Genomic DNA, 23669 nt, shown 5'->3' with positions numbered 1-23669 from the left:
ACTTGGATGTGGGTGCCTTTGGAATCCAGAAGAGGACGCTGGGTCCTCTGGAGCTGGTGTTACAGGTAGTTGTGAACCCCTCATTCTAGGTGCTGGGACCCAAATTCAGATCCTCTGCCAGAGCAGGACGCTTTCTTCAACCCCGGGCCATTTCTGCAGCCCAGTGATGGCCCGCTTTTAATCCGTAAGCTACGTTGATGGGGTCACTAGCCATCAGTAAGAGCTAACTCCACTTCAGAGTGCCCCTGCCTCTTCCATCCTCTTTGGACCTGGTCTATCCTGTGCATTTGACTAGAGCATAAACTCTGAAGGGCTGGGCTGGGCTTGGTGATCGAGCGTTCGCCCAGCATACGTGAGCTCCTGGAGTCTCTTCCTACCACTGGAGGAGGAAGAACCCAGCTGCTTGAGGAACAGAGGGCAGAAGGCATCCTAAGTTGCCAGGCGTGGTGGTGCACACCTTTAATGCCAGCACTCGGGAGGCAGAGGCAGGCGGATTGCTGTGAGTTCAAGGCCAGCCTGGTCTGCAAAGTGAGTCCAGGACAGCCATGACTACACAGAGAAACCCTGTCTCAAAAAATTAAAAAAAAAAAAAAAGACATTCTAAGTAAAGAGTTAAGGTCTCAGGTCTGTGAACGAGGGCAAGCTGAAAAATAGGGATCGGGAACACAGTAGTACTCGGGCGTGCATTGGTAGTTCTTCAGTGTGTGCATGTGTGGTGTGTGGTTTATCTACATGTGAGCGTGCAGGTTGCTGGGTAGTGTCGTCCTCTGTTCCTCTTAGTCTTTCTGACTGGAGACAGCTCACTCACTGAGTCAGAAGCTCGCCTTATAGGTAGACTAGCCAGGTGGCTAGCACTGGTAATACAGACGCGTGTTTTAATTGACTGATGTGTCTTTTCATCATTACAAATTGTGTGTGTGTGTGTGTGTGTGTGTGTGTGTGTGTGTGTGTGTGTTTAAAACAGGATCTCACTATATAGCCCAGGCTTGTTTAGAGCTCACCATATAGACTAGCCTGGCCTACAGCTCCCAAAAATCCACCTGCCCCCCAAGTGCTGAGATCAAAGATGTTTGCAACCACACCCGGCTCAAGACTTCCTATATGTCACTCTTTCATTCTGATCTTCCATTTTAATAAGAGCACTATTTGAAAATAGGCTTTGATGCTGACTATGTAGATTGGCAACCTTGTGTCACATCTTATGGACTAAGTCAGCACTTCTTACCCTGTGGGTCGTGACTTCCTTGGGGGTCATATATGAGACATCCTGTGTCATATCAGATATTTACCTTACAACTCAGAACAGTAGAAAAATTACAGTTACGAAGTAGCAATGAAATAGTTTTATGGTTGGAGGTCACCACAACCTGAGGAACTTATTAAAGGTCACAGCATTAGGAAGGTTGAGAATTACTGGGCTAGATAAAGTTTTTACAAATCATTTAATTGCTAGAAAGATGGAGTGCATACATCTGATTCGTACAGTCAATGTGAGCATTAAGTGGGGATTTTGATGGGCGTCATGGTCTGTGGGCGAGCCGTCGCAGTCATCAGTAGCTCCAGTGGACACGGTTAACTCGTCACTTCAGCCTGCGGCTTGCGCGTGCATTGTTGAGGCATCTGTGGGGTGCTTCTGTTCCCAGGTCTGCTCTGGCTGCGGCCATCCTGGCAACCACACTGACGGGACAGACAGTTGCCATTCCCCAGCCTCGCCAGAGATCCCGGTCTGAGAGCGACGCCTCCTGCGTTGAAAAGGACAGCTTCATCGAGCCCTATGCCACGACCTCAGAGCTGAGGCGACGGTAGGGACATGTTACGGCTGTGCATCCTCAAGTGGCCACAGAGGCAGCTCAGCATGGCCACTGTGTGTGGGAGTCACCTGGGTTTTATCACTGGTGTCTAGGAGGCACCGCCAGGGACGCTGGTTGTTCCTTTATCTTTCTGAGACAAGGTCTTTCTGTATAGACCAGGATGGCCTTGGACTTTACTTGTCACACTTTAGGCTCCCAGCAACCGTGATTACAGCGGTGTGCAGCGGGATTTTACATTCCTAGCTTGTGCCTGTGGTCTAACCTGCCTTAGAAGTTGGGGCATGAAGATCATTTGAACCTGGGAATTCAGGGCTGACCTGGACAACGTAGCTGGGCCAGTATCAAATTGAAAGAAAAAGGGGGAAAAAATCTTGACTCCATTTTGGATATAGCTAGTTTTCTTGTTTTTTCTAAGAATTACATTTTGGCTGAATTGAACTAAAAATAATAAAGTTCACTGGAAAGAAAAAGAATAGGAAAAAAGAAAAAAGAAAAAGGATAGAAAACCATCAAAGGAGGAATGCTAGTCCAGGTGAGGGCCAGCTTAGCCCTGCTGTGTTTTAAAGCACAGTGCGAAAGCAACAATACTAGCATGGGACTGCTCGGTTCAGTGGTGAGAGGTGCTGGCGAATATACTGGGCGGCCCTGAGATAGACCAGGGAGAAGGAAGGGCTTTGGCACATGACTGACAGTATTTGAAAAAAACAAAAAACAAAAGCTCAGCGTTGAGCCTTGTCTACACCACAGTCAGTTCCTATGGGATGAAAGGATTGGTCCAGGCACTCACATGTGTAAGACCATGATCTCAGTGCCCACTCATCTGCCCAGTACTTCTAAGCTAGGCATTTAGAGGGTAAAATAAATTGATTTTTTTTTTTGTGGGGGTGGGTGGGTGGAGTAGGGGCCCGGGAATTGTGTCATCTGTAATGGAAGTCGAAGGGCCAGGAGTTCAAGGCTATCCTTGGCTATATAGTAAATTTCTGGGCAGCTTGGGCCTGACTGAGATACTGTCTCAAAACAAAAACAAAACAACAAAGGTTGTGTTGCGGTTCTAGGGGATCACCCCTGGGTCCTACACGCTAGGCAAAAGCTGTGCCCTGAGCTATGCCCTCAGCCAAACCTTGTCTTCTTTTAATCATCTGTCTTAGATTGGCTTTTATAGCTGGGAAGAGACCACAGCAACTCTTATCAAAGAGAGCATTCAATTCAGAGCTGGCTTGCAGTTTCAGAGGCTTAGTCCATTGTCGTCATGGTGGGAAGCATGGCAGCGTGCAGGCAGACATGGTGCTGGAGACACTGAGAATGCTGCGGCTCCACCTGAAGGCAGCCAGGGGGAGACTGGGTGTGTTTCACACTGGGTGCTGCTTAAGCATTTAAGACCTGAAAGCCCCGCCTCCATAGTGACATGCTTCCTCTAACAAGGCCACGCCTCCTAATCGCGGCACTCCCTTTGGCCAAGCATTCAAACACATGAATCTGTGGGGCCTTATCTATTCAGACTGCCACATCATCCATATGTTAAAAAGAGACACATGATCTACCATTCAAAATGCTGACTGGGTGATGTTGTAGCCACAAGTTTTCTTCCTATGTCCCAGCTCCTGAAATAATGACTCTGAGAATTTATTATTTATGAGTAAATGCCTAGGTCATAAGCTTTGGCTCCTACCACGACTGACCTTTAGCTTCAATTACCCGTTTATTCTAGGTGTGCCACATGACTGGTTAGCTCTCCTCAGTTTCATGTGTCCTTCCTGCTCAGAATCCTCTGGCAAATCTCCCACCTGTCTTTTCCTAGAGTTCACATCTCTCTGCCGGGAACTCCCACCTCCTATTTCCTGCCTCAGCTAATAGGCTGTTAGCTTTTTATTGGCAAGAGATTCCTTCTACATTGATGCCTTTAATCCCAACACACAGAAGGCAGAGGCCGACCAGACTGATCTACATGACACGTTCCAATCCAGCCAGGGCTACTTAGTGAGACTCCAGGCCAGAAAACAAGCAAGGGCAGGAGACGGTGGCTCAGCAGTTAAGAGTACAGCAGGCAGCAGGTACTGCTCTGGCAGAAGACTGAGTTTGGACCCGGAGAGATGGCTCAGTGGTTAAGAGCACCGCCTGTTCTTCCAAAGGTCCTGAGTTCAATTCCTGGCAACCACATGGTGGCTCACAACCATCAATAATGTAATCGGATGCCCTCCGATTACAGGTGTACAAGCAGACAACACTGTATACATAATAAATAAATCTTTAAGAAAAAAAAAAAGGAAGAAGACTGAGTTGTTTGGTTCCCAGCGCCTGCGTTCGGTGGTTCACAGCCACCTTTATAGCTCCTGTTCCAGGAGGGTCTGACGCCTCTGGCCTCCACGGGCACAGCATTGACCTACACGCAACTAAACAAATAGATAACGCTTTACGAATAGCACATGTGGAGAGATGGCTCAGAGGTTAAGAGCGTTGTCTGCTATCCCAGAAGACCCAGGTTCAGTTCCCAGCACTCAGGTTAGACCACTCCCAGCCTCCTTCACCTCAGCCCCAGTCACGTTGATAGACATGTGCAAGTGTGCACACACATAGATAAAAGTAAATCTTTTTAAAAATACTAACCACAAAAAAATAAATGAAAGGGGCTGGAGAGATGGCTCAGTGGTTAAGAGTTGCCTGCTCTTCCAAAGGATCCGGGTTCAATTCCCAGCAACCACATGGCAGCTCACAACTGTCTGTAACTCCAAGATCTGACACCCTCACACTAACACACATAAATTAAAATTAGATAAAAAATATAAAAAAATAAATAAAAATAAATAAAAATACTAATCACAACATGAGTATGCAGACAAGCATGAAGACATGCGTAGAGGGACAGGAGCAGGTGCTGTCATCGTTCAGTTTCCGTGTGTTTTACTATTCTAATACTTCTTTGGCACAGACTTGGAGACGTGTGGAGCAGCTTGGTGGGGTGGGGTGTGCCAGTATCCCCGACACTTGGGAGACTGAGGCAGGAAGATTATGGCCCAAAGTGAGATCTGGTTTGTTTGTTTTACTCATTTACGACCTAACCAGGCAAAGCTGGCAGAATGAGCCGAGAAGAACTTCATTACCGTCTTTTGAGACCATGGGCTACGGGGAGGATGAGGATGCCGAAACACAGGCGTCCACCAGCTGCAGGGAGTCAGAGTCCAGCGCCTGGAAGGATGTGGGAGACGGCAGACATGCTGCCTATGCTGTGCCTCACCGGAAGCAGGTGACCTCCATGTTACCCTCGGTAAAATGCCCAGAGCGCGTGAGCTCTGCGCTGCGTTCCGCTGCGTGCATTTGCCCTGTGCACCCAGCCTGTAGCGACTGGATGGAGGAAAGCTTAAACTTCTTGATCTACCCTTCGTAGTCAGGTCCTTCAAAGGCAAAGATAAACGTCTTTATGGAGTTGTGAGAACCTTTTTTGCTGTGTGTATGTGTGTGGTGTGCTTGTGTGTATATACGTATGTGTGCGTGGTGTGCTTGCATGTGTGTATGTGTGTGTGCTGTGGTTGCATGACTGTATGTGGTATGCTTGCATGTGTGTGTGCTTTTGTTGTTGTTTGTTTTATTGGATTCTTTTGATACCTGATATAGCCCTGTAGCCTTGAGCTGGTTGGTTTGAAACTCACTCTGTAGACCAAGCTGCCCTTAAACTTACAGAAATCCTCCTGCCTCAGCCTCCTGAGTGCTGGGTTTAAAGGCGCGCACCACTTCAACTGGCCTCTTCCATTTTCTTGTCCCAGAGTTTCCCCCAAGGTAGCGCCCTTCACGGCGCTGCACCTCACGACCGCGTGCTGCATTTGGGGAGGCTTGTGTCCACATGGTGAGAGGGGTCAGGAGACTCGAGTGTAGCCGTGCTTTATCGGGGCACTCAGTGCTGGTGGCACAGCCGTGTCCCTTAGCCACACACCGCCACTGCAGCTTTCTTCCTTTCATCAGGCTTTCTGCTCTTGCTTTCGTTCCAGAATATGGGACCACTCTGACAGTCATTTCTCAGTTTCCAACTTAATGTGCGTGGAGATGTAGAATGTACTCATTCAAACGACTCTACTGTTACGTACTTGATTTTGTTTTTGTTTTTAATTTTTATTTTATTTATTGCATATGAGTGCTTTACAGAAGAGAGCAGCAGATCTCATTATAGATGGTTGTGAGCCACCATGTAGGTGCTGGGAATTGAACTCAGGACCTCTTGAAGAGCAGGTGGCACTCTTAACCACTGAGCCACCTCTCCAGCCCCACGTACTTGATTTTGAACATATCTAAATATGCATTTTCCTCTGATAACATTTCTTTTTTAGATGTATTTATTTTATGTGTATGAGTGTTTTGCCTGTAAGTATGTTCACCAATGCATGCCTGGTGCCCAGGGAGGTCAGAAGAGAATGTTAGATCCTCTGGCACTGGAGTTACAGATGGTTGTGAGCCACCATGTGGGTGCTGGGAACTGAACCCAGGTCCTCTGCAAGAGCAACCAGTGCAGCCAGGCACACGCCTTTAATCCCAGCACTCGGGAGGCAGAGGCAGGTGGATCATTGGGAGTTTGAGGCCAGCCTTGTCTACAGAGTGAGTCCAGGACAGCCAAGGCTACACAGAGAAACCCTGTCTTGAAAAACAAACAAAAAAAGAATAGTGCCAAAGGAAGCACTCAGTGACCTATGTGTCCTCTGATGTGCACATGGATGTGTACTGCGGCATGGCATGTGTGTGTGTGTGTGTGTGTGTGTGTGTGTGTGTACTGCAGCATGGGGTGTGTGTGTGTGTGTGTGTGTGTGTGTGTACTGCGGCATGGCATGTGTGTGTGTGTGTGTGTGTGTGTGTGTGTGTGTGTGTGTTCCACTGTAAAACTAGTAGATCAGCCAGACAGTCTCCCAGTGCCGCCATTGGCGTTTCCTTATCAGTTCTACAGTGAGTGGCTGACTGTGCCTTCAGGTTTCCTAAGGCTGTTCATTCCTGGGAGATAAAAACCAAGAAGTCACGTTGTTTCTCCTGCTCTGAGATACGGAGTACATTAGGAGCTCTGTGGGCCACTCACCCTCAACCAGGTCACCTGAGAGCTGTGTGCACAGAGCCTCTCGCTGCAGTGGCCTTAACTCCTGGCTCTGAAATCTCCTCCCTATGATCATCTTGCTGCTGGCTCCTCCCACCTTCCTGCCAGCCACAGGGGCATCCTTCCCTTGGTCCCCGACACTCCGTGGCTAGGTCCTGCTGAGCCCAAGCAAGTTTTTGCCGAAGAATCATGTGAGCAAGGCTGGTGCACCTGAGGGCGTGGGTGCGAGTGTGCTCGCAGGATGTCCTTCACCTTTCTTCCTCTTGGCCAGCTACCCTGCGCTCCTGCCTTCCAGAGCCCTGCCAGTGGGAGTGCCTCTAAGGGACAGCTTTGTAGCCCTGCCACCATGCCTAGTTCCTATGTAAGTGGTGGTCACGCAGTGCGAGGCAGTTCCATTTCATCAGGAAATGACACCAACGGTGGAGTCACATAATGACCATGATGGTCCTCAGCCCTAGACCGTTGTCCAGGTGAAGTTTCTCCCAGGATGGCCGGCACTTCTCGTCACACACTGACTTTCATAATGCGGAGCCAGTGCTGGGCGCTGTCCCAAGCAAGTGACAGGCAGCCCTTCCCTGAGCTCGTCCCTGCAGGCACATAGAAGGCAGGCCATCCAGTCAGTACGGGAAGTGAAGCTCCCTGCATTGCTGTTGACTTCCCGCCCAGGCTTTTCACGAGGGTCTGTGGTTTCTTCCTGCCACAGCATATGCAGCCCCTTTCAGTGTGGCAGCTGTCGGGGTTGTGTGAAATAAGACAGTTGGATCGTTAGGAGGATGTATACAGCTAACGCGTAACTGTGCGCTTGTGCCTTTCTTCATAACCAAAAGGTCCTATCATCCCAAAAGATGGTGACAAGGGATGATGCTTCTGAGCAAGATGGACTGTCAGACTCCTCCTCTTCCTCCTCCTCCTCCTCCTCCACACCACAGCACACTCGGAAAGGTAAGAAGAGAGTTAAACGTGAGCATTTGGGTTACCGATTCTGAGGCCATCACACCTCTGCATCGGGGCTGAGATTCTGAGGAGAAAAGCACTTGCAATTCATTCTTCCTACAAACTGATTGATTGTCTGGATGTGAGGTTGCCTTGACCACAGTAGATGCTCACTTAGCGCCCTCGTTGCCTGGGCAGAGGAACTCAGGCGGTGACTGTGTATGTGTGCCTTTCCCGCTGCTCCTTGTCACCTCACCGTGCTAGCGGCCATCAGCGAAGGGCTTGTGGGATGCACAAATGTATAGGTGTTTCTGGCATGATTCTGGAAATTCACACCAGCTGTTTTGCCAGGACAGGCGACATAGTGACACAAAGACCAGGAGAAGGAGGGCAGTTGCATCTGCTAGTAGAGAAGGTAGCCGGGAGATACAGCTGCACACAGATACAGGGCTGGGTGTCACCATGTGCCTGATGCATGCAGGTGGTCCAGGCTGTTGCACAGCTTTTGTCTGAAAGCAACTGGTTGAGAGCTATTGCTAGTGGAGCCGGGGATGCAGTCTGCTAAAGTGCCTACCTAGAATCCATGAAGCCCGGGGCTAGAGCTGTGTGTAGTGCCACACAGCCGGAACCCCAGCATTTGGGAGCTAGGGGCAAGGGAGGAATTCAAGGTCATCTTTGGTTCCGCAGAGTGTTCTGGGTCAGCCTGGGCTACGTGAGACCCTGTCATAAAAACAACAGAACTCAGCTGTTAAAACTGAGCCCTTCAGCGATGATGGTTCAAGTCCTGGGAGTCTGACTGAGTTGGGAAGTAGGCTTAGCATGCTGTGTGCATTGAACTTCATAGTTGGTTCTCTGAGCCCCGTAGGGCTTTTGTATTTTCTGTTCTGCTGTTCAGTGAGTTGTCTGTACTCTGCAGATCAGTGTGGGCAGTTAGAAGTAGCCGAGGTTTCCAGCTTGCCTCTAGAGAGAATTGTCAGTCTTCCTAGGGTACGACACAAGGACAAGGCCCCTGCCAGGTCTGTTTCCACCTGCATGGCTGAGACAGTTTGCAGAGTTTACTGCTGTATTGCCACCTGTGGCTGTCCTCCGCTGGCAGGGACATGTGAGTGGGGAGGCAGGGAAGAGCTCAGTGTGGGAGCGCAGGCTCCCAGGCTTCCTGAGGGGTTTGACTGTGGTTCTGGGCGGGGGGGGGGGGGGGGGGGGGGTTAGAAGGTGGCGGTGGGGGGGGGGGAAGCCAGTGCAGGGACTCAGGAATGAACGTGTCAGAGAGAGATGGCCAGTCAGGTCAGGCCGCGTCCTTGTCCTAGGACCTTCCTCCATTGCTTGGGGACCAGGTAGGTCTCTCAGTGTATGAGGGTACTTGTCTACTGTGTCAACTTTCTGATGCTTTTAAAACTCTGTGTTTCTCTTTTTAAAACAGATGATAAACGCTCTATTCTGAATCTAGAGGTAAGCTTATTTTCAAGAATTGCTATTTTTAAAAAGTAGACATTAGCCTATAATTTGTCTCTGCTTCTTTTCTTTCTTTATTTTATTTTCAAATCATGTGACTTCTGTTCCTGACTCTGTACTGTGATTCCACGTGTTGTTTCCCTGCCTTCCTAGGATGGAAACCAGCTTAATCTTGGTTTATGGTCTTTTATTTCATCAGAATAACATGCGCATACTAAGAGATCCTAAGAGTTCTTCCCTGGTGCCACGCTTGCTTCATTGAATAACCCCACCATGGCAAGGTCTTGGAAGGGAGAGACTGGAGGGGCACTAAGGTGGATTACTGGGGACTCAGGGGTTTGTTAGAATTGTTAATGCCATGGACAGTCAGGCAGACAGACAGACAGGAACAACAGAGCTCCAGGGAGGCCTAAGCAACTGAGGCAGACAGCATGCCAGGGCCTCCAGAGTGATCAATCTGCGGAGTCAGAGCCCACACAGCAAAAGTAGGTTCTCCTTTTCATACCTTTCTAAGGATGGGGAGGGGTCAAGTGCAGCCTGCAGCTGCTGCTCTCCCATCCCCAGGCAGGAGGCAGGGAAAAGGCGGGCAGCAGGACACGTGGTCCTCCCCACTCTGATGTGAACTCACTTCCCAGGTGAGAACTTCTGGGATGCCTGTGACCTGTCTCAGTAGGGAGGCTCCCGAGAGAGAAGAGCCAGAGGTATCTGGAAGAGTTCAGAGCAGAGAGAGGAAGTAGTAGACTGGACCTGGCTGTGAGAGAAGAGAGAGGTGGGGAAAGCAAGAGATAAGACAGAGCGAGCCCAGAGACCAGCTGTGAGACCAAGAGGAGGCTAGCTGGACTAGCAGGGGAGCTGCGGGGAGGGGAGCTCCTGAGCTGGGGAAGTGTAAGGTAGTGGGGAGGTGAGAAGAGGCCAGCATGTGCGTAGGGGTGCTGCGGGCACCGCAGTGGTAAAGGAATGGCGCCTTTGGTAGAGGGGAGCCAGCCTCACAAGTTCCTGAGGAATGCTGGTGTTTCGTCTAATCACCAGAATTTGGGGAAGTGGAGTCCCGTTTGCACCTGATACCTAGCCCTCACTTAATACTCCTAAAACTGGAGGGAGTGCCTGCCTTCCAAAGTTTAGTAATGAAAGGTAAGAAGTCACTTCTGTGACTCCTAGAGTGATGGGCAGTTTTAACTACCAAGTTGCAAGCACGGACATAAATCCCCACTGAAGTTTCTCCTCTTAGGAATTTAAAAGTTAAACATTTCTCACCAGATATGGTGGCTCACACCCAGATCCCACAGCTGAGTGGGATTCATCCCAGCAGGCTCACAGCTGCAGCACAGATCCTGGCTCTGGAGTGGTACAGCCTTACCCGCTCCCCCAGCAGGAACCAACATCTCAGCAGGACAGCATGCCTGGTGGGAAAGCTAATGGCTAATGGCTATTAGCATATAGGCAGCCCCTACCCTAGCCTGCCTCAGGTTGCTTAGCAACATCTGACATCACACCTGCTGCTGCCAGGTGCACTGTGTGCGCCCGCTCGCTACCAGATCTGTGGCGCGGCATCCTCTATAATTTTTCAATTACAACAACAGCAGCTCCCAGCCTTCTCTCATGTAGGAGTTTCCCGACTAAAAGGCAAGCACGAGCTCTTTTCTGAGCAGCCCTGCTTGCCTATGGTCACCAGGCCCTCTCATCATGTCCCATGCTTTATTTCCAAAGTGAAGACACAGGCACTGAACACGCTGGCAAAAGCTGGCGGAGGGCAAAAGCTCCAGGGGGGCTGCCTCCCGGTGTATGTGGTTCATTTGTAAGAAAACAGTGGGGGCTCAACTCCAGGTGCTAAAGAGAGGCAAGCTCTGCCTTCTACCTGAGCCCTCACTCAGTGCCAGTTCACTGTGGGGGACGCCCACACACATTCACACTCTGTCTTTTCCTCCTTAGGATGAGAAACCACTGCGTGAAAAGCCACCTCCCTCCCCAGGTACTGGCCTTTTGGAGTTCACCATGATGGGCATGCTTAGTGTCTGCAGAGTACCTAAGATAGTCTCACCTGATCCCTGTCGAGGCTGTGGCGGCTGCCGCTGTGACTGGGTTTGGGAAGGTCTTAATCACTGAGTATTAGTGGGTGAAGGGTGGGCCTGTGGGGAGAGCTCAGGACCTGGGGTGAGGTGGGTGGGCCTGTGGGGAGAGCTCAGGACCTGGGGTGAGGTGGGTGGGCCTGTGGGGAGAGCTCAGGACCTGGGGTGAAGGGTGGGCCTGTGGGGAGAGCTCAGGACCTGGGGTGAAGGGTGGGCCTGTGGGGAGAGCTCAGGACCTGGGGTGAAGGGTGGGCCTGTGAGGAGAGCTCAGGACCTGGGGTGAGGAGGGTGGGCCTGTGAGGAGAGCTCAGGACCTGGGGTGAAGAGTGGGCCTGTGAGGAGAGCTCAGGACCTGGGGTGAAGAGTGGGCCTGTGAGGAGAGCTCAGGACCTGGGGTGAGGTGGGTGGGCCTGTGGGGAGAGCTCAGGACCTGGGGTGAGGTGGGTGGGCCTGTGAGGAGAGCTCAGGACCTGGGGTGAAGGGTGGGCCTGTGAGGAGAGCTCAGGACCTGGGGTGAAGAGTGGGCCTGTGGGGAGAGCTCAGGACCTGGGGTGAGGTGGGTGGGCCTGTGGGGAGAGCTCAGGACCTGGGGTGAGGAGGGTGGGCCTGTGAGGAGAGCTCAGGACCTGGGGTGAAGGGTGGGCCTGTGAGGAGAGCTCAGGACCTGGGGTGAAGGGTGGGCCTGTGAGGAGAGCTCAGGACCTGGGGTGAAGGGTGGGTGGGCCTGTGAGGAGAGCTCAGGACCTGGGGTGAAGGGTGGGCCTGTGGGGAGAGCTCAGGACCTGGGGTGAGGTGGGTGGGCCTGTGGGGAGAGCTCAGGACCTGGGGTGAAGGGTGGGCCTGTGAGGAGAGCTCAGGACCTGGGGTGAGGTGGGTGGGCCTGTGAGGAGAGCTCAGGACCTGGGGTGAGGAGGGTGGGCCTGTGAGGAGAGCTCAGGACCTGGGGTGAAGGGTGGGCCTGTGGGGAGAGCTCAGGACCTGGGGTGAAGGGTGGGCCTGTGAGGAGAGCTCAGGACCTGGGGTGAGGTGGGTGGGCCTGTGGGGAGAGCTCAGGACCTGGGGTGAGGTGGGTGGGCCTGTGGGGAGAGCTCAGGACCTGGGGTGAAGGGTAGGCCTGTGGGGAGAGCTCAGGACCTGGGGTGAGGTGGGTGGGCCTGTGGGGAGAGCTCAGGACCTGGGGTGAAGGGTGGGCCTGTGGGGAGAGCTCAGGACCTGGGGTGAGGTGGGTGGGCCTGTGAGGAGAGCTCAGGACCTGGGGTGAAGAGTGGGCCTGTGGGGAGAGCTCAGGACCTGGGGTGAGGTGGGTGGGCCTGTGGGGAGAGCTCAGGACCTGGGGTGAGGAGGGTGGGCCTGTGAGGAGAGCTCAGGACCTGGGGTGAAGGGTGGGCCTGTGAGGAGAGCTCAGGACCTGGGGTGAGGTGGGTGGGCCTGTGAGGAGAGCTCAGGACCTGGGGTGAAGGGTGGGCCTGTGAGGAGAGCTCAGGACCTGGGGTGAGGTGGGTGGGCCTGTGGGGAGAGCTCAGGACCTAGGGTGAAGGGTGGGCCTGTGGGGTATGCTGAGTCCTTGGGTGGGAGGTGGCCCCATGGGATGTGCTTAGGCCTGGGTGTGGTTATGTATAAACAAGGGCTTAGCTTGAGGGCTGTGCTTTGCAAGGCTGCCCACTGTACCTTCCCCTGGGCACCCAGTCTTTTCAGACATCAGGCATACGGCCCTCAGCTTAATGGGAAGTAGTTGTTCCCTGGCTTTTGGAATACAGTGTCAAGGGTTCTTGAGGTGATGTGGTGACTTCAGGCTGGCTTTCCTCTGTGCCGTCAGATGCAGGCCGTAGGGTACATCAGAGGCATGCGGAAGGAGCCCGAGAAAAGGCTGAGGAGTTAAGAGAAGAAACTGCGCAGCTACAGGCCGCAAACCAAGCTCTCAGCCTTGAACTGAGTGCAGTGAGACAGGCCATGAAGGACTTACAGCTGAAGCTCAGGAGGGTGGAAAAGGACAACAGGAGGCTGAAGGAGGGAGAAAAGCCGGACCCTCAGGAAGGTGCGGCCCCCGTGCCGTTACCAAGGGAAGGTCAGGACTCCACTCACATTTTTGTTTTAAAGACCAGAACTCGGGAGGCAGAGGCAGGTGGATCGCTGTGAGTTCGAGGCCAGCCTGGTCTACAAAGTGAGTCCAGGACAGCCAAGGCTACACAGAGAGACCCTGTCTCAAAAAACAAAACAAAACAAAAATTTATTTACTATTTATACATTATTCTGCCTGCATGTACATCTGCAGGCCAGAAGAGGGCACCAGATCTCATTGTAGATGAGATTATAGATGTGGTTGCTGGGAATTGAACTCAGCCAGTGTGCTTACCCTCTGAGCTCTCTCTCCAGCCCCCACTCACTTTCATTTCCTGAGTCTGTTTCCTGCTGTGTGTCAATGTGCATGTGGATATATTTATGTTGTAATGCTTAAGACTCCATCAGGACCCTTATGCCTTTTGACTTTATCTGCTGCATCACTTTTGCTAAATGTCATAACTTATTTATATAAACTGTTATAGACAGTAGACTGTAGTAGCTTGTGTAACTTGTGTAACTGGAACAAAAGGCTGACTAGTGGCTTACAGAACGTCTCGATGACCGGGATCTGGTTGACTGTGGTGTAACACTAAGTCGCTGTTCTTCAGCAGTCACAGCTGACTTACTTTACCTAAGGAAGCAAGGCCAAGACCTGGCAGATGAAAACGAGGGGCTGAGAATGGTCGTCCATCGTTTGAACGTAGAACTCAGTCGCTACCAAACAAAATTCCGACATTTGTCTGAGGAAGAGGTAATGTTTTCCACTCCAGAAAAAGTTTGTTTTGTCGCCACTGTTTACTGTTGAATTGATTTCTGGTTCTTGAGATGTTCTTGGTAGTTCACACCTTTTCTTTTCTTTTCTTTTTTTTTTTTTTTTTTTTTTTTTTTTTTGGTAGTTCAGGCCTTTAATCCTCACACTTGGGTGACAGAGGCAGGTCGGTTTCTGTGAGTTTTAGACTAGCCTGGTCTACATAGTGATACTCCATCTCCAAAAAAAGAAAAAAGTTGTTACAATCAGAAAACATACAGACACACACACAGACACACAGACACAGCTGACACATATGCACACAGCCTGTCAACCCAGTACTTAGCAGGCTAAGGCAGAGGAGTCTTGAAATCTTGAGCTTGAGGCCAGCCTGGGCTACATACTGAGTTCAAGGATAGTCTGAGCTATATGTGAGACCGTGGCTTTAAGAAAAAGCAAGCGGGCTGGAGATGGCTCAGGAGTTAACAGTACTCACTGGTCCTGCAAGTTCAGTCCCCAGCAGTGTGTCAGAGAGCTCACAACTACCTGTAACTCCTGCTCTGGATCTCTGACACGCTCTTTGGGCCTCTTGACAGCACAGCACTCATGTGCACATACACACCGGCACACATGATTTAAAATAAAAGTAAGTCTTTAAAGAGAAACATGTTTAGGCCGTGTGGTGGTGGTGCATACCTTTAATCCCAGCACTCGGGAGGCACAGGCAGGCGGATCGCTGTGAGTTCGAGGCCAGCCTGGTCTACAGAGTGATTCCAGGACAGTCAAGGCTACACAGAGAAACCCTGTCTAGAAAAGAAAAGAAAAACATGTTTGTTTCAAGGCAGGGTTTCTCTGTGTAGCCCTGGTACCTAGAACTCGCTGTGTAGACCAGGTTGGCCTCGAACTCACAGAGATCCACCTGCCTCTGCTTCTCCGAGTGCTGGGATTAAAGGTGTGTGCCACCATGGCCAGCTGAAAACATTTAAAAGAAAAGAAAAAAGGCATAGTTACTTAGTCCATTAAAAAAATGTGAACTTCTCCTCTGATGGCTATGGCAGGATACATGACAGGAACAATTAAAGCCGAGATTGCTTTAGCTCAGAGCTCAGGGCTACAGCCCAGCGTGGCACGGCAGGCGTGTGGCCGACGCCCAGCGTGACTTGTCACATCTCCGCAGATCAGGAAGCCTGGAGCCATCCTGGGAGCTAGGCTAGCCTGCCGTGCTCAAGGCCTGACCTCGGCCCTGTGTCTCGCCGGCTAAGCCTCCCCTCCTGCGTTCCACAGCCTGCGCACACTGCTCCACCACCTAGACCAAGTGCTGAGGCAGGAGCTGTGCCAGCTTCCCAGACTCAACCAAGGCAGGAAACCCAAGCCCAGCATTGCCCCACGTCCTTCATCCTGTCCCCAGAGGAAGGCAGTGACGGCCCTGTAACCACAGGGCAGTGTAGACAGGTATAAAGGAAGAGATTAAAGGTTCGCATCACTCAGCCCTGTTCTGCAGAGGCACAGCTAAGAGAAAGTGCTCGTAGTCACAGGGTTCAGGGCCATAGGCTGACTGAGTAAGCTAACAGAGGCGCCTGCCTCTGCCTCCTGAGCTCTGGAGTAAAGGCCTGGGACACCACAGCTGTCCTGACTTCCGTTCTAATTCTGGAGATGTGTTTATTTTGAACAGTTCATAGAAATGCTATTATATATATGTGTGTGTGTGTGTTTATACATATCATATATAATATATTATAAAATATATATCATATTATGAGAGGCCTTTGTGACTGATTTTTTTCATTTTTCCTGATAAAATCTTTTTTTTTTTTGTGATGTTGGTAATTGGACTACATGATGGGCAGGTGCTCTACCAACTCCAATGACTTGTTTTGTTTTTGTTTTTTCTAAGAAAGGGTCTCAGTGTGTTGCCCAAGCAGGGACTCACTGTGTAGCTGAGGCTGGCCTCAGCTTGCAGCAGGAGCCTCTTTTCTCAGCTTCCTCAGCACTGGGATTGTAGGCACAAGCCGTCATAGCAGCTCCCAGTGTTTCTAATAACACAGTTAAGCTAGGGGAGTTCACCAGATCCAGAACACGTTGCGTAGGCCATGTCCTTCTGTAGGGCTGTGGGCGGGCAGGGCAGGCGGCCCAGGGACTCCTTGCACCCCGACTCCATACACTTTTCTTTTGACCGAAACAAATGCCACCACACTTTCTATGACATTTTCCCAGGCACTCTCCCAGACGTGATCTCCCTCTTACTGATTTTGGGGAGGGGGACCATGTCATCTTCAACGTGTGCTTTATTCTCAGGGTCTCGAAGGCCTCCCGTCAAAGGGCCCCACACCCCCCTGGCTGGTAAGTCAAACTTATCTATTTGTTTATTTATTTAGTCAGTTAGTTCATTAGTTTGTTAGTTTTTGTTTTTTGAAACAGGTCTCTCTGTGTAGCCCTGGCTGTCCTGGAACTCACTCTGTAGACCAGGCTGGCCTCGAACTCACAGTGATCCGCCTGCCTCTGCTTCCAAATGCTGGGATTAAAGATGTGCACCACCACCACCCTGCTGAGTGAAAGTGATTTAATCACAGGCCCATATTCTCCGGCTCTGTCAAACTACTAAGAACCATCCCAGAATAAGTTCGTTTCCTTGCCCTTTTAGAAACAGATTAGCTGGGAAGTGTTGGCGCACACCTTTAATTCCAGTACTTGGGAGGCAGAGGTAGGCAGGTCTCTGAGTTCGAGGCCAGCCTGGTCTACAGCTCAGGCTCCAGGACAGCCAGGGCTACATGGAGAAACCCTGTCTCCATAAAACAAGATTACAGAACTGTGTTAATCGTCCTTTGCTTCACTGCCCTGCTCAGGTGGATATAAAGTACCTCTCCCCACTGTTGCTGGCATATGAAGACAGGATGAAAGAGAAGGACGAACTCGGTGCCGCCCTGGAGGTAGGTTGGCAATGTCTCAAAGACGAGCTGTCCCGGGTGAGGCTACTCAGACTGCAGAAGCAACCCAAAGGCACGTGTGCCTAACACAGCCAAAGGCGGGGGAGCAGTGGGCGGAACATCACCCCTGCCTCGGCAGCTGTGGACACCACCACCAAAACAGATGCTGGGCACACAGAGACCACACCCAGGGTCTCTTAGGGAAACTTAACACTCCTGGATCCCAGAGGCGTATCATGATCAAGTTGTTGGCAGTATTAGAAACAAGGATTTGCCCGTTTCTGTTTGTCGCCTATTTCCTGAGAATGACAGCCGTTGCAACAGTAACTGGACTGGGCCTGGGCATCATCAACATCCAGGCTCTTCTGTGCCTCACACACACTCTTCACTGTGGGGACAAGCAGGTCTCTGCATTGGCAGGATCCAGAGAGATAAGGGCTGGTCTTGGAGAGGTCCTGAGTGGGGCAGGTGCTTTAAGAGCCCAACGACCTTGTCTTCTGTCTTGCATCCCATTTCCTGCTCCTTCCCATGAGCCTTATGACATGCTTTTTGATGTTGGTTTTTAAGGGCTCACCGATCAAAAGCCAATAATAAAGTTTAAATTTGGGCACTTTTTTTTTCTTTTTTCTTTTTTCTTTTTTTGGTTTTTTGAGATGGGGTTTCACTGTGTAGCCCTGGCTGTCCTGGACTCACTTTGTAGACCAGGCTGGCCTCGAACTCACAGAGATCCACCTGCCTCTGCCTCCCGAGTGCTGGGATTAAAGACATGCGCCACTATTACCCGGCTAGATACTCTTTTTAAATCAGAGCCATCCCACGTTGTCTATAAAGATCCAGCTAACAAATATGGCAGGCCTCATGGGCTATGCAGTTTCTGCTGCAGCATGGCAGCAGCCATAGGTACCTTGCCAGTGATAGGTGGCCTGTGTTCTAGTAAAACTCAGTAAAAACCAACAGCTGTCCTGCAGCTTCAGTCTGTCAAGACAGTTATAAATAAGCAAATAAACGCCACATAGTGTGCTGGCAGCAAGTGACTGTGTCCTGGCCAAGCGTGCGGAGGGAGAGGAACGGGCAGTACTGCTGTAAGAGATGCACAGCTGGGGGCGTCGTTCCTGCCTAGGGTGCACAGAGCCCTGGGTTCAGCAAGAGACTGTCTGAAAGCGTTCCAGAAGAAAGGCGGCCACCCAAGTGCCAGCTGGGACACAGAGAGGCCCAGGTCCGGAGGCCATATCTGCCCACACTGCATATGTCTAGGTGCCTGGCTGACCAAACTGAGACCCTGAGCTGGGGGCTCTGTGCTGTTGACAGGGCAAGGTTTCGGAAACCCCTGTACAAACACCCTTAACCCGCTCACACAAGATTCATCTAGGACCAAAGGACCGAAAATTCTCTTTATATAAAACTCCAAGCGGTAGTGGCACACGCCTTTAATCCCAGCACTCAGGAGGCAGAGGCAGGCGGATCACTGTGAGTTTGAGGCCAGCCTGGTCTACAAAGTGAGTCCAGGGCAGCCAAGGCTACACAGAGAGACCTTGTTTCGGAAAACCAAAATAAATAAATAAATTAATTAATTAAAAAAAAAACCTCCAATTTACTTACAGAGCCAGTTCTAGGACAGCCGGGGCTACATAGAGAAACCCTGTCTTGAAAAAAACCCAATCAAACAAACAAAAAACAAAAATCCCTTCAATTTAACCTCTAGAGTCTAAACCTTCCAGTCTCTGGTATTCCGGTTTGTTTGTTTGTTTTTCTAATCCCATCCTTTAAAATTTTCAAGTCCTTGGCACTTATAGCAAAGTGGCATCAGGTTAGTCGGCCACCACTTAAAACCTGAAGTTCTTTGTCCCTGTGCTTAGTGACACTGCCGTGCCTTGGGTGTCCTCTCAGGGCACTGTGCTCCTGAGGACAAGTGGGTGCTCTGGGACAGGGAGCTTAAGCCTGGGGCTAGAGCGAGACTCAGCAGGTGGCTGCTCCACACGACTTCGCCCAGCAGCGTCCCAGCTGGTACTGGTGTGCGGGTGCGCTTGACGGTTTCCACGCTTTCATTTCAGGAGGAGATGAGAGCCTTCAGGGTGCGAGTCCAGGAAGTGGTGAAGGAGAACGAAGGCCTGCGCCAGGAGTTAGAGAAGAGTGGCCCTGTCACCCGCGAGGAATGGCAAGTGCTGTCTGCTGGCTTACAGCAGGAGGTGACATCACCTAATACACGACGCACTGTTGTTGTCTTTTAAGTTGAGTGCTTTGCCCAAAGCCTGCACAGCTCAGTGCTCCTCTGTGCGGTTAGAGCAGGCATCCGGGACAGACGCTCGGAGTGCCACAGTGAGGCTCACGCTTTCAGTACCCAGTACGTGACACATCCATCTGCCAGCTGAACCCGGATTAACCACCACGGGATTAGAACAAGAAAGGACATGAGCTTTATATCTCCTCAATAATTCCTGTCCACTCCGTACACTTATAGTCAGGTTAATTATAGTGTGTGATGTTTTTTGTTTGCAAGATTTTCAAAATAATAAAGCTTATAAAGTTTTTTAAAAGGGAGAATTTCTAAGACATGAATAAGATACAACCCCAATAAACTCTTCTAAATTGGACTTTAAATTATTTTTTTTTTTCTATTTTTGAAGTGGTGAGGATGGAACCTGGGGCCTGGGGTTGTGGTGGGCGAGCGCTGTAGCCCTGAATCATGTCCCTAGCCCTGGCTTCTGAAGACAGGTCACACGTGTAGCTCCAAGCTAGCCTTGAACTCTGCAGTCCTAGTGCTCGGCTTACAGGCATGCACCACCACACCTAGCTCTAAATTAGTATTTCAATGAATTTTTTTATTTATTTTTTGGCCAAATGTGGTGGTGCAATCTTTAATCCCAGCACTCAGGCAGAGGCAGGAGGATTTCTGTGAGTTGGAGGCCAGCCTGGTCTACATAGTGAGACCCTGACTCAAACACAGGCGGGCGATGTAGGAAGATCTTGAGCGTCAGGACAGCCCGAACTCCACAGTGGCACCTGGTCTCAAAGTGAGAACAGAAGGCAATAAAGGGAGGAGGGAGCTGGGTAAGGGAGGGCAGGAAAGTCCTAGAACACAGAGGGAGACCTGCCCGAGGTGGAGAGATGGGAAGATGAGAAAGGAGGTCTGCTCACTGGCAGTTCACTTAGTTGCCTTCGCCTGGCTCCGCCCACTTCTGTCTCTTCATCCACCTGGTTTTCCGCCCAATGGTGAACTGTGGCAGGAAACATTTAATGGGGCAGCATCTAAGGTTCTTCAGCACATTACGGATGGAATTTTGAAGGTTGAGCTGATACATGATTTACAGTGCAGCACACAAATAGGGGGCTTCCTCATGGGGAAATTGAGGTTGGGGTACATTTGTATAGTTTTAACACACTTTCAAAGCCATCTAGTAAGTTGGTGTTTTTTAAATAGCTTATTCTTAATATTTATTTATTTGTTTATTTGTTTCGCTCACCTCCCTCCCATCTGTGTTCACTCCCTTTCTGTCTCTCATTAAGAAAGAAAAGGCTTCTAACAGATAACAAAACATTACTTTATTTTTATTTATTTATTTATTACTTATACAGTATTCTGCCTGCATGTGTGCCTGATTGCCAGGAGAGGGCACCAGATCTCGTTGTAGATGGTTGTGAGTCAGCATGTGGTTGCTGGGAATTGAACTCAGGACCTTTGGAGGAATAGACAGTGCTCTTAATCTCTGAGCCATCTCTCCAGCCCAACAAAACATTACTTAAAAAAAAAAAAAGCCTCACTGGTAGTCCACTCTGGCTTGCAACAGTTCCTGCCTCAGTTTCCCAAATGTTGAGGTTGCAGGCTTGTAGCACCACACCTGGGTCTTTTTGTTGTTGTTGTTTAAAGATTTATTTACTTATTTAAGTTTTTTTCGTTTTTTGGTTTTTGTTTTCTTAATGTGCGTTGGTATTTTGTCTGCATAGCGTGTGTCTGTATAGCACTTGAGAGCCTGGTGTCCTTGGAGGCCAAAAGAGGGCGTTGGGTCCTCAGAAGCTGGAGTTACAGCCAGTGTGAGCTGCCCTGTGGGTGCTGGTAATGGGACTCAGGCCCTCTAGAAGAGCAGCCAGTGCTCTTGACCACGGAGGCATCTCTCCAGCCTTTTATTTTTATTTCTTGGGAGATGAAAGTCTCACCGTGTTGTCTAGGCCTGCCCTCAGGTCCTGGATTCCTGCCTTGGCCTCAGGAATGCTGGGACTTGCAAGTGTGGCCACCACGAGCAGCTGCTACTGGTTATGAGTGAAGGGTTTCAAAGTAAAATTGGACCTCCCAGCATCCAACAATGTCATGAGGATTTCAAAACAATTATGTGCGTCAGGGATTGGCTGATTTGGCAGAGCAAACAAAACTGGTCATTTTGGTTTTTTAAAAATATTTTTATTTAATTTTTAAAATTTATGTGCATTGGTGTGAGGGTGTCAGATCTTGGAGTTACGGACAGTTGTAAGCTGCCATGTGGGTGCTGGGAACTGAACCCGGGTCCTTTGGAAGAGCAGATGGTGCTCTTAACCACTGAGCCAGCTCTCCAGCCCAAAACTGGCCATTTTGTGACTATCTCCCTAGAGTATAGTGCACATGACAGTTCTCTGTCCTCTGCCTGTTGTGTGTGCATGAACTGTCACCTTTGCTGTTGCTTATCATTGAGGCATCATTGTTGACCTTTCCCCTAGTCGCTGCACGCAGCAGCATTTGCCATGTCACTAACGCAGTGGACACTAAACCACACCAGGGGTTGAGCCACAGTGTGGTGTAGTTCTGTGATCGCTCAGACCCCGAGGGCAGTGTTTAATCTCTCTTTATAAAAATATTTATTTATTTATTATGCATATAGTATTCTCCCTGCATGTACACCTGCAGGCCAGAAGAGGGCATCAGATCACATTATAGATGGTTGTGAGCCACCATGTGGTTGCTGGGAATTGAACTCAGGACCTCTGGAGGAGCAGTCAGTGTCCTTAACCTCTGAGCCACCTCTCCAGCCCAGTGTTTAATCTCTTGACTCCCTCGCAGGAGGCAGCTTCAGACGCAAGCGGAGCTGGTTCTTGAGGAGAACAAGCTGCTGATAGAGCAGCTGGAGATCCAGCAGACAAAAGCCAGGGACGCCCAGCAGGAGCGCCTCCAAGAAGGTGAGCAGCAGCGGTGACACGGGCGGCACAGCTTCTCAGAATTCCTTGCATCTCACAGTTGGTCTGCAGTCAGCCATGTGTTCTCTGGTCCTTCGAAGGCTCAGCTGAAAGGGCTCTAGGGTAGGGTAGCCCCTGAGAAGTTGGGGAAGTGACAGAATGCGGCATCTGAAACGACCCAGACTGTTTTCCCAGATACTTATTGACTGGACAAAAAAAAAGTAGAACTTTGCTGTCCCCTCCTTCCACACCCTCTCCTACCCCCAGCATGCAAAGAAGCACTTTTGCATTGAGTGACAGCTTGTCCTAGTCAGTGCTCTCTGTTGCTGTGCAGAGACAGCCGCACGCATGGGGAGCTTGGTGGCATGCACACGGTGCTGCAGAAGTAGGTGACAGCTTTATGGCCTGACTCACAGGCAGAGTCTGGGCCTGGCATGGACTTTTGAAACCTCAGAAGTGGCTCAGTGACACACCTGCTACAAGGCCCCGCCCCCTGATCCTTCTAATCCTTTCCAATAGTGTGATTCTCCCGTAACTAATCATTAAAAGATCTGAGCCTAGGGGGGCCACTCATATTCAAATCACCAGACATCCCTAATTCTAGGGTTTTGAGACAGGGTCTGCGTTGTAGACCAGGTTAGCCCAGAACTTGCCATGGAGCCCAGAGTGCCTTTGAAATCACAGTCCCCACCCCCACCCACCCCTACCGCCACCCCCGCATCCCCCACCTGTACATCTCCAGTGTAAGGATAATAGCCTCACCACTCCTGAGGCTGCGGACATCATAGGTTAAATCTCTGTGGCTCTCCAAGACTTCCCATGAATGTCCCTTCTCCCAGTGTGTCCCTCCCTGTAGCCACCGTAGGAGATGACAATGGTCTTCAAAGTGAGCCAAGTTGAGAGGGTTTTTTTCCCTCTTGCTTTGATTAGAACCAAATATGAGCCCCCAAATAGTGGCACCCCTTTACTCCTTGAAGACAGGCGGCACAGGACAGGGGTCTGAACAGGCTGTCTTGCCTGATCCCTGTGAGCCTCCCTGTTTCTCCTGCCCGCTCATGTAACAGCGCCCGCCTCTGCTGCAGCTGCCAAGCCTCCGTGCTGGGTACCTGATGACCAGGGCTTGGTCAGAGAGTCCTAAGGGAGCTCCCTCACAGGCTGGCTCGGGGGCCTTTGGGGCTCACCGTGTTGTTTTCAGTTTCCCTGGGACTAGCCCCTCGCTCTGGTTAGCCCCGTGCTGTCATGGAGTGGAGGATTTCAAACTGTACCCATGTGGTGTGTGACCCAGAGGACAACCATGTGGTGTGGGGTGTGTGTGTGTGTGTGTGTGTGTGAGAGAGACCCGGAGGACACCCTTGGTTGTCATTGCTCACGAATGGACCACCTTCTTTCTTTGACAGCATCTTTCACTGTGGAGTGTGTCAGATAGGCTAGGCTGCCTGGCTTTTGAGCCCTCAGAGATGCACCTGCCTT

The 23669-nt window shown here is 50.6% G+C and overlaps 1 protein-coding gene across 1 annotated transcript in view; it reads left to right on the top strand.

Moving 5' to 3' along the window:
- Positions 1-23669, top strand: part of CEP89 (centrosomal protein 89) — a 43635-nt gene that overhangs the window by 4702 nt on the left and 15264 nt on the right. The window contains exons 3-14 of the mRNA XM_084770093.1: positions 1644-1802; positions 4872-5052; positions 7704-7818; positions 9230-9258; positions 11191-11230; positions 13144-13362; positions 13997-14139; positions 15421-15588; positions 16387-16476; positions 16980-17063; positions 19112-19215; positions 22087-22202. Coding sequence (XP_084626219.1) covers positions 1644-1802; positions 4872-5052; positions 7704-7818; positions 9230-9258; positions 11191-11230; positions 13144-13362; positions 13997-14139; positions 15421-15588; positions 16387-16476; positions 16980-17063; positions 19112-19215; positions 22087-22202 — 1448 coding nt within the window. The remainder of the gene's footprint in view (positions 1-1643; positions 1803-4871; positions 5053-7703; positions 7819-9229; positions 9259-11190; positions 11231-13143; positions 13363-13996; positions 14140-15420; positions 15589-16386; positions 16477-16979; positions 17064-19111; positions 19216-22086; positions 22203-23669) is intronic.

This window comes from Acomys minous, assembly GCF_964271855.1.
Source record: "Acomys minous genome assembly, chromosome: 20".
NCBI lineage: Eukaryota > Metazoa > Chordata > Mammalia > Rodentia > Muridae > Acomys > Acomys minous.
The sequence above is the reverse complement of the archived record's forward strand: the minus strand, read 5'-3'. Positions and strand labels throughout refer to the sequence as shown.